A 10,680-nucleotide genomic window follows, 5' to 3' on the forward strand; every position below is an offset into this window, starting at 1 on the left:
AGATTCCCCACTTTAAAGATTTCCACCTTAAAGATTCCCCATTTGAAAGACTTTCTGTTTTAAAGATTCCTGTTTTTAAAGATTCCCCATTTTAAACATTCCCGCTTTAAAAGATCCCCCATTTTAAAGATTCTCACTTTTAAAGATTCCCCATTTTAAAGATTCCTGCTTTTACAGATTTTCTGGCACAGCCCTTTTTAATTCACTACCTTGTAAAATCCAACAAGCTGTATCACTCTCCTCTTTTAAAAATCTTGTTAAAGCCCATTTTATTTATAGCATCTAATTTATGATATCTATTTTTTTCCCTAACAGTTCATGCTTGTAACTCGTTTCAATTTTTTAAACTCTTTTTATATAACTATTTCAACTACTAGACATTAGTTTTTTTAACTCTATTTTTATAACTATTTTAAACTATTAGACATTTTATATTTTTAGAAATTGTATTTAGCAGGGCCCCTCTGGATACCAGCCACTGTGCTGAATGGGCCACCCTGCATAAATAAAGTTTTACCTACCTACCTACCATTCCCCATTTTAAAGATTCCCCATTTTAAAGATTCTCTTTTAAAGATTCCCGCATTTAAAGATCCCCATTTTAAAGATTCCCGCTTTTTAAGATTCCCTATTTGAAAGATTCCCACTTTTAAAGATTCCCCGTTTTAGAGATTCCCGCTTTTAAAGATTCCTCATTTTAAAGATTCCCGTTTTAAAGATTCCTTGATTTAAAGATTCCCCATTTTAAAGATTCCCCATTTTAAAGACTCCCTGTTTTAAAGATCCCTCATTTTAAAAATTCCTGCTTTTAAAGATTCCCAATTTTAAAGATTCACGCTTTTAGAGATTCCCCATTTTAAAGATTCCCACCTTAAACATTCCCCATTCGAAAGACTTTCCATTTTAAAGATTCCCGCTTTTAAAGATTCCCCACTTAAAAGATTCCCGCTTTTAAAGATTCTCCATTTTTAAGATTCTCGCTTTAAAAGATCCCCCATTTTAAAGATTCCCACTTTTAAAGACTCCCCATTTTAAAGATTCCCACTTTTAAAGATTCCCGCTTTTAAAGATTCCCCATTTTAAAGAGTCCCACTTTTAAAGATTCCCTGTTTTAGAGATTACTGCTTTTAAAGAATCATTATTTTAAAGATTCTCCACTTTAAAGATTCCGAGTTTTAAAGTTTCCCGCTTTTAAAGATTCCCGCTTTTAAAGATTCTACATTGTAAAGATGGCCCATTTTAAAGATTCCCCGACTTAAAGATTCTTCATTTTAAAGATTCCCACTTTTAAAGATTGCCCATTTTAGAGATTCCCGCTTTTAAAGATTCCTCATTTTAAAGGTTTCCCGTTTTAAAGATTCCCCGATTTAAAGATCCCCCATTTTAAAGATTCCCACTTCTAAAGACTCCCCATTTTAAAAATTCCCACTTTTAAAGATCCTGCTTTTAAAGATTCCCCATTTTTAAGATTCCCACTTTTAAAGATTCCCCGTTTTAGAGATTACCGCTTTTAAAGATTCGTTATTTTAAAGATTCTCCACTTTAAAGATTCCCCATTTTAAAGTTCCACGCTTTTAAAGATTCCCCATTTTACACATGCCCCGTTTTAAAGATTCCCCGACTCAAAGATTCTTCATTTTAAAGATTCTCCGTTTTAAAGATTCCCCATTTTAAAGATTCCTGCTTTTAAAGATTTCCCATTTTGAAGATTCCCATTTTTAAAAATTCCCCATTTTAAAGATTCTCGCTTTTAAAAGTTCCCCATTTTAAAGATTCCTGCTTTTAAAGATTCCTCATTTTAAAGATTCTTGCCTTAAAGATTACTCATTTTAAAGATTCCCCATTTTAAAGATTCCCTGTTTTAAAGATTGCCCATTTTAAAGATTCCCGCATTTAAATTAAAGATTCCTCATTTTGAAGATTCTCTCTTTTAGAGATTCCCCATTTTAAAGATTCCCTATTTTAAAGATTCCTGCTTTTAAAGATTCCCCACTTTAAAGATTTCCACCTTAAAGATTCCCCATTTGAAAGACTTTCTGTTTTAAAGATTCCTGCTTTTAAAGATTCCCCATTTTAAACATTCCCGCTTTAAAAGATCCCCCATTTTAAAGATTCTCACTTTTAAAGATTCCCCATTTTAAAGATTCCCCATCATAGAGATTCCTGCTTTTAAAGATTCCTCATTCTAAAGATTCCTCATTTTAAAGATTCCGTATTTAAAGATTCCTCATTTTAAAGATTCCTGCCTTAAAGATTACCCATTTTAAAGATTCACCGTTTTAAAGATTCCCGCTTTAAAGTTTCCCCATTTTAAAGATTCCCGCTTTTAAAGATTCCCCATTTTAAAGATTCCCGCTTTTAAAGATCCCCCATTTTAAAGATTCCCCCTTTTAAAGAATCCCCGTTCTAAAGATTCCTGCTATTAAAGATTTTGCGTTTTAAAGATTCCCGCTTTTAAAGATTCCCTGTTTTAAAGATTACCGCTTTTAAAGATTCCCCAGCCTATTCTTCATTTTCCATTCCTCAGTTCCCCATTCCTCTTTTAAAGATAGCAGTTTTGCAATCACTCGTGCGGGAAGAACGAAAGTGTCAAGTTACCGTTTGAAACTAACAAATAAAAATATCTTGTTACATTTACCCAAAACAAAAACAAATTTCACTCAGTAGTGTTGTCATTGATAACTAGCTGTCCGTAACTTCTTTGGTTTTGACCGAGAAAACCACTTCAAATGAGTGTCTTAATATCGATTCCAAGGAACGTTTCAACGGGAAGGTGAACAGTGCTACTTAATTGAAACTTGCATTCACAAACTGACCAAGAAATTCGATTGACCGTATATAGTAGATTAGATCCAATCTGATTGGTGTGACATACATCTCTCACTCATCCATTGACCCATTGACCTGCTCATAACATCCCCCATACCCGTCGACTAAGAGGTCTTTTTTTACAAAAAAATAACTCAATAACCTTGCTAAGGCTTGGAAATATAACAGAAATTGCCACAGTTTACAGAAATAGACTCCAGACAATGGGCGACAAAAGTAGTTGAGACACTTCTAGAAAATGGCGCTTTTCGATATTGAAGAACTTATTCTATTTCATTTGCATCAAGCGTTAATTCTCTGATATCCCCGGCCGCCAATATTCAATGTGTTGTAGGCGCTGTGGTCTGTACAGTCTAAGAAATAGAAAAGTCAACAATGTTTGGGGGGAACGGGGGGATATGTTTCCGAGACGCTTGAAAATCAAGTTTTATTGCGAAGTGTCTCAACACTCTTGTCGCCCATTGTAGTTGCTACATGACTTTGGTTGTAGGTAGTGATATATTTATTGATGTTGATGTTTTAGGTACTGCTCACTGTGCCAATATGTATCCAGAAAGCCCGCTAGACCCTCCTCAACTATTAGAGGCTCGCAAACAGATTCAGCATCACATCATGTTCTGGCTTCACACTGATTCACAAGCACATCATGGTTGATCATAAACGTACAAAACTAATAACAAATTTATCTTTCACCAGTCTAGGCTTATGTTGATTTAAGGCTTTGTCAGTGATAAGGTTATATGGTTTTCATAAGCCACATCCTTTAAAAACAAGAAGCTTGTGATAAATTTAGGATGGATCAAAGCAGAACTTACATAGCAAAAAGGACAGTGTACCATGACCATCTAAGAGTCTCCTTTTGGCGAATAATGTAACGAACTAAAATCGCATGTGCACGTGTTAGTTAACTGCTTCACCCCCCCCCCCTAAAAAAAAATAAATACATAAGTTCAATAAAATAAAAATAAAGGAGCTCCAAAGCTCTTAGTTTCCTTTATGGAGCAAGCTGAAACACTGCTTGAGATACATAACAGCTTGATAGATTTGTGTTATTTTGTCGTAGGTGTATCTGTAAGATCTTGAGGATACAGTAAAACTATCATTTTCACAGATGTCGTTTTAGTGTTACTCCTGTTTTGTAGGTGTTAATTTAGTTTAGCTATGTTTCAGCAATGTCCGAAATTTTTATTGTCGAAAAGGAGTTCAAAAGCGTCCCAAATTTTAACTTCCGAAATTGAACATTCGAATTTTTTGCAAGTAATGTATTGAGAAACCATTTCCTTCCTTTAAAAAATCGGTGCTCGATGAGTACATGAATCCACGGCCGTAGGTAAGTGGATTAGGAATCTCTTCAGGACCTGGGTTTAATTCAATGTTTCCAGATAGCATTAAAGGTTCTTTTCTGACAAGAAGTAGTTCTTATTATCAAACTGAACTCGGACAACAATTCTGGATAGTATTTGTAATTTCTACCAGAAAACCAACACTTTTCTTGTTCAAATTTTGTTCAAAAAAATGGAGTAAAAAAAGATTCTTCTTCATGAGCAAACTTGACAATTCATAGTTCACAACTGGTAGCCACAGTGAATAAAACAGATGAAACGGGAACACTTTTCTTCAAGAAATGTTTAATTCTGCCTCTTACTTTTCTGCGTTTAACTGAGTTTGAAACTTCACGTGGTAATCTAGATGGTTCTCTGTCTCTTCTACATGCAGCAACTGATAAGTATCCGTTTAAAGGTTAAAGATTTACTCTTACATGTACCTTGCCTTAAGTATTAACACTAGAAAGATTGTCTTTCACTCCGAGTATTTGCAGAAAAAATTACTAGTTCATAATCTGTAGATCTGTTTTCCATGGTCATGATTTCGTCAACTAAAGCTTTTTGTTTACACTCTACTAAGAGAGTCATATCTCCTTAAGAGGAACTCTCATGAGTAGTGGTATGGGCTAGTCCAGTACGGATTTGACAGGTATTGTGATGCAAATGAAAAAGTATTGTTATGGAAAGGAGTTCTGTTGTTTTCTCTTGTTTGACATATCCATGGTAACCAGAAGCCCCGCCCCCTTTGACGTCATTAATCTCGTTTCCGTGTTGACCGAGTAAAAAGCCTGGTTTCTAAAATAGAGCACACACATTGTAATCAGGATTTTAATACTAAACTTTGCTTTAAAACGAACACAGAGTCTGATATTTCATTTGTCAACTTTTATTGAATAATAACAACATGAACTCAAAGGGAGAATCGATTACAATTTTAACTTTTTCTTCGCCTGCATGATTCTTTTCACAATCTTTTCAGTCACCGTTTTGTTGCCGGGTAACCTCGTTATGGCCTAGATCATCTTTGTATCTGCTTTCCACTTGTCTTGCAAATTCTTAGTGCGACTGTAATCGATGTCGTGTTGTTTGGCAATCTTCTCCAGTCGGCTGATGCCTGGGTCTCCTCGTTTCAGTCTCTTTGCCAACTTGGTCCCAGGCCCCATGTACTGGTACCCAGGCCAGTGAAATTCAATCCCCGTCTTGCCTAGCAATTTTTGAATGTCAAAACCACGTCCACGTTGGTGATACTTGCGCGTACGGGTCTTAGTCCGAGTCATAATCGTGTTTTAGATTTCTTCTCAGTTTCTTTCCTTTGGCCCAGTCTTCCCAACCACTCGTAGGTTTTAAACGTTCGGCCTCGTTTTTACGTTTGCCCTTGCCTTTCCGCTTGTCTTTACCCAGGAGAATGTCAGCCTTTCTTAGGAGCGTTCCCAGATCCGAGTCAGGTGGTGGAAGGGGTGTTTTAGCAGCGGGTTGCTTCTTTTTAACACCTGACGTAGACGGTGTAGCTTCTTCCTTGATCTTTGGTGTTTTTGTACCTCGAGAAGCGTTCTTAATCAATAATTGTTTGAACATGGTTTCCAACGGACCCTTCACCAAATCTCCTTCCTCTCCATCTTCCTCTTCACCGACATCAGCACTATTGCTCGACAAAGGACCAATTTGTCTGATACGTTTGGTTAAACGACCTCTCTGACCAGCTAGAGGTTTAATTTTCTTGATGGCGATTGAATCTGGAATCGATTTATCACGGAGTATCACGTGACTTTCGGCGGCCAATCGACCCGCTTTGTTCAACAAGGCATTGTCGTTGATTTCTCCTTTGTAATACTGAACCAATTGGTCAAACTCTTTTCTGGGTACCATCATGACCTCTTCTGTCATCCTCGAAATGTTGTTGGAGTAACATTTCGTAGCAGTCTTGCCAGTAACGAACCTCTTGGTGAACCTTTTCTAGTTTCAGCTCCAGGCTATGTTTTGTTTCTTCTACTGTAGAACACTCCTTACACAACAGGATGGTCTCACCTGCTTCGGTCTCGTCACGGTGTCGTTTGCAAGCTGAACACAGATCCTCGTACTTAAATGCCATATGCTCTTGAAGGAGGGCGTTGTAAGCTCGATGCCAATGTTCCACATCACGTTTCAGGGCGTCTTCTCTTTCGTTGGCTTGTTGTAATAACCTGACCAATTCGCTCAAGGTGTCTTTGGGTTTGGGGACGAAGTCGTAACCTTGCAGTGGATAACCGTGGGCACCTCTGGTGTTTAACATCGACATGCTTGGAACACGTCGTTCAAACCTTGCCAGAATCCGCTACCTTTTTGTTTTTGGAGATGTTCTCTTCGCCTCTTGACCGAGTTTCTGCGTTTTCCCACCTCGCGTAGCGTTGTCTTATAGCGATGCAGTTTCGCCATGGTGATTGGGTGAACGGGAATTCTCTTTCGTAATAGATTGAGAACCATTTCGCTTACGGCGTTGATTTGATCTGCATTAGCATGTTCTAACATCTCCTGTCTCCTGTTCCAATTGGCCTCTTCGAGAATAGCTTCTAAGAAAGGGCGTTGTCTGCGTAATCGAATCATACTTCCCAAGGTGCAGGGCGTCTGTTGTAACTGCCTGTGACACCCTTTACACCCATTCTCTTATACCGTTTGTCCTTTCCGAGCTTGTACCCGATCTTGGCTGCATTCTTGAGAACAGTAAACAGTGCACCTCCACGTTGTCTCTTGTTATAGTGATTCACATTGTCTCTAATTCCTTTTGCTGCCTGACCCGCTAATTTCAAAGCCAGCGTAGCAAAGGTAGGTGAGGGTCCCGATAAGAACATACTAGCTCCTTCGGCGATCTTGTCAACCAATCTATGTTTACGTCGTGCCAGTGCTCCACCTCGCTGTTTACTTCTTTTCTTGGTCTTTGGTTTATTTTTCATCGTCAACGTTTACGCGAAGCAACTTCCAAACCTTTTTCCACACCGTAACCAGCTGCACCAGAGATTCCTCCTAGAGCCGCCGCCTTGCCTGCTGCTACTAAAGCTGGACTGAGAGCTGCCAATGGTAACAATCCCCCTTTTTGTGTCCTCCTACGTCTCCTTGGTTTTTTACGAACTGTTCGTTTGGTCTTCATGACACATACTACCACTCACACATGAGTGCTCCCGCTTTTATCGACGTGGTCGTAGCAAAATCGTTGTTCGTATTCTTGCACGCACTTGTCAGATACTGGGGGTGTGAAATCAGTGATTGTGTCATCCAAGGTTTGCATCTTGATTAAAAATCCCTCAAACTCCTCCATCGGAAGTCCTCGCACGCAGGTTCTCAATTCGATCAATGTTTTGTCGTAAGTGGTGTAGGCAAAGCGACACATGTCGATTTTGAACGAAAACTTTTTGAAATCGTTCCACCCCTTAATCACAGTTCCAGCGGCAGTTAAAAAGGCAATCAGGAGACTGTTTTCTAAGACGGATCCTACGACAATGCCTGCTGCCACGATGATCAATGCCAAAGCGTTCAAACAACCGTGGCACCACTTAAAGTGGTAAAACATCTGGCGATGACACCACCACTGACGGATGTAAAAGGGAAACAACCCATCCAATCGGTACAACAAATCTTTGTTTACTAACTGGGCGCTTTTCTTGGATCCGTTCATTAGAGATACGGTAGTGATTGAATCTTGGGAAGAACTCATCACGATGTCTCGATGAATTTGTGACATCTCATACATCCTTCTTCCTTTAAAAGGTGGCTGAGAATCCTTTGATCGTCCGAACTGCCTGGATGTAAATCCAAGACCATGTATCCGAACGGACGTTCTGTCAAACGTTGAAACGTGTCTTGTAAAACTTGCCATTGGGTGGGAAATGCCTGTAACAGTAAATTTCTCATGCCTAATTGATCTCGTGGATTCTTGAAGGCTACGACATAGTGGGCGTTTCTGGAAATACTCTTGGCATATTTCCCCGGCGGAAACATGTCTTGGCACAAGTAGAGCACAGTGACGTTCTGATGGTGAGAATGTTTGGTGAACAGATCCAACACTTGTTTATCGTTCCCTCCTTCAGCCATTAGATCGTCCAACACAAGTAATCCGCCTTTAGGAAACCACGTTTTCATTTGATCTGTGTCGGGAACGCCTTCGTGAAACTTGACCCCCTGTTCTTTCATGGGCTGAAACCCGTCTTGCCACACTCCGTAACAATAATGGATTTGGGAGGGTGGGGTATGAAACAAATCGAGGTTGTTCAGTAAAAGTTTGGTGGTAAACACAGTCTTGCCACACCCTGAAGGACCCACCACCAACAGACTGGAAGGGGTGTCAAATCGAAAAGACTTGCGTCGTTCCATGAGTCCAAATGACCAAACGCGCATGGGCATGCTACTTTTGATACTGCATGGAAAGGAAAAATTCCACCCAACGGGGAATGGAGCCCTGATCTCTCGAGTGACAGTCCAGAATACTAACCATTGTACTACAAGATCATCACACGGAAAATGAACGTTTTCAATCGTATTTTAATGTCAAACCAACAATCATTACACTACATATATCTCACCGCAACGAGAGGTGTCTTGGTGATGTTTCACTTTACACACTTTATCCCATTATAACTCTTTCTCGATCAACTTCTTTAACATCTGGCCTATTTTGTGATCGTTGTCTACATAATTATGTTTCGAGAAACGCCTCAAGAACTCGTTCATGCTTTGACCTCTCGCTCTGTCTTTTAAATAGAACAAGGCGTAATCACCACAGCTTTTACTGTAAATCGATTGCAGAGACTGTCCATTGTAATTGACATGTTTCCATTGACTTTTTAACCAGTCTTGCAAAGGCTGTGTTGACTTGTAAGTCTCTAAAGGTAGGGCGTAGCTGTCCATCACCTCGCACACATTCCCACTATGGGTCCAAAGCGCCAGCCAGTGTCGGCCCGGTCTATCATGTGGATCTGTGTTTACAATGTACCCACGAGGTTCTTTCTTGATCGGTCGACGTGGTAATCGATCACAAGCCACCGTCCCGCAAAAGTAAGGTTTCAAAATGGCATCCGCTGTCGCCAAATGATCCAGTTGCACGTTATTCAGAGGTACTTTTTCCATTAGCGTTGGTAAATGTCGTACAACACGGCTTTGTTCTTGTCTATTTCCAAGAGGTTCTCAAACTCTCCGTACAAGATGACTGTGATGTTGTTACCTGGTGCGACACCGAAGTTCAGCACGATCTGTAACTCTCTTGACTGCTTGGGGTTCAACACCGGACTGTCCAAACATCCGTTGGCTGCATTGTCAAATACAAACAGTGTGCAATTCTTGCCTTGACCCCAGTCTTCGCTTCTGACCGTGTTACCTTGATGTTTGCACAAACATCCTGTCGCTTGTAAGAATCGATAGTAACCTCTCAGATCTTGGGTACCGTCGTTGTGCACTAGCTCCAGGGTCTCATAAGGGTACTCTTCTACTCTGACCAGTTGCCTGATGTTACTCACACCAAACGTTTGAAAACAGAATGGGTCATGTGCCACAGTACCATTGAAGGCTTCTGAAAGCACAAGCCCAACGATGACTCTGTTAGGAATTCTGCCTTGAAATAAATTGTTGCACTCGTTTCTTTGCTGGTTCCCTTGCATGTTGAAGGTCCTGATTTCACTTCTCACGGTCGGGTAAGCCACTATGGTTCTGTTGACGTTCATTTTCGTCATCAACTCTCGGTAGACACTGGGGTTGAGCCTTACTTGACACAGGTACATTCTCACTTTGACCTCTTCGTGTGTCAATCTTCCAGCTACGTTCACACCATTCAAAAACAAATAGGGAGAATTGAAGTACATCTGGATTCCAATCTGCACACCAGGTACCAGCAATTTATTTAAGTGGAACACCTCAATGTGGGGTGTGAACCTTAGCACGTGTCGTTTCCCATCCGTGTAATTGCCCTGTTCTGCTTTCATGAGTTGCACTGAAGCTTGTTGGTTGGAGGACAACGCTTGGAAAGCCTCATGCCCATCTCCTTCCGTGTTTGTGTTGTTCACAGTCAATTGCGTTGGAACGTCCAGGGCATTGTACCAACCTTGAGGCTTTAACACGGTTTCTCCATCATCTCTGTTGTAGTTGAGCAGTTTCCAGGTATGCTTTGTAGTGATAAGTGTCGGTCTGAGGACTGATCAAGGTACCATTGAGTCTCACACTGATCTGTTTGAACAAAGTGTGGGCCAAATTGTTCGTGGGCCAGAGTCTCGTGGCTTGGACTACGTTATCACCATTCTCCAGTTTGAGTGCCAACTCAATCTCAAAGAAACTTCGACTGAGATCCACATAATCTTCTTGAGGATCCACTTGGAATTCCACGGGGTTGATGCCTGTCGTGTAGGTCTGAATGGGTACAATGCGATAACTGGACATGCTGAGATCAGTGGGTGGAACGGTGAACAGGTTCAATTGAGGATTCAGGACTGATTTGGAACCCGGATGTAACAAGCCACCGTCCATCAAGGTATCCGTCATATTTTTCTTCTTCTCCGTTGTCTTCTCGCTA

General features: G+C 40.3%; 2 protein-coding genes and 1 pseudogene across 3 annotated transcripts in view; 1 reads left to right on the plus strand and 2 right to left on the minus strand.

The window, feature by feature from the left end:
* The window catches only part of LOC145492341 (putative serine protease K12H4.7), a 125,390-nt gene extending 121,650 nt beyond the window's left edge, over positions 1-3,740 (plus strand). Inside the window, exon 9 of one of the 2 annotated variants that reach the window (XM_081471782.1) lies at positions 3,353-3,439. Coding sequence is in view for 1 of the 2 variants with exons in the window: in XM_081471780.1 (XP_081327906.1) it covers positions 3,353-3,483 (131 nt within the window). In the remaining variant the exon portion in view is untranslated. Of the gene's footprint in view, positions 1-3,352 lie in introns of both variants that reach the window. The other variant, XM_081471780.1, reaches the window with a different exon arrangement.
* Positions 3,741-7,838: 4,098 nt separating this feature from the next.
* On the minus strand, positions 7,839-8,697 carry LOC145492455 (uncharacterized). The gene has a single exon (XM_081471906.1). It carries the CDS (start codon positions 8,523-8,525, stop codon positions 7,839-7,841), a length of 687 nt encoding a protein of 228 aa, XP_081328032.1. The 5' UTR covers positions 8,526-8,697.
* Positions 8,698-9,229: 532 nt separating this feature from the next.
* LOC145492345 (uncharacterized protein F54H12.2-like) lies at positions 9,230-10,680 on the minus strand (annotated as a pseudogene).

The sequence above is a fragment of the Orbicella franksi genome, chromosome 7 (assembly GCF_964199315.1).
Source record: "Orbicella franksi chromosome 7, jaOrbFran1.1, whole genome shotgun sequence".
Lineage (NCBI taxonomy): Eukaryota > Metazoa > Cnidaria > Anthozoa > Scleractinia > Merulinidae > Orbicella > Orbicella franksi.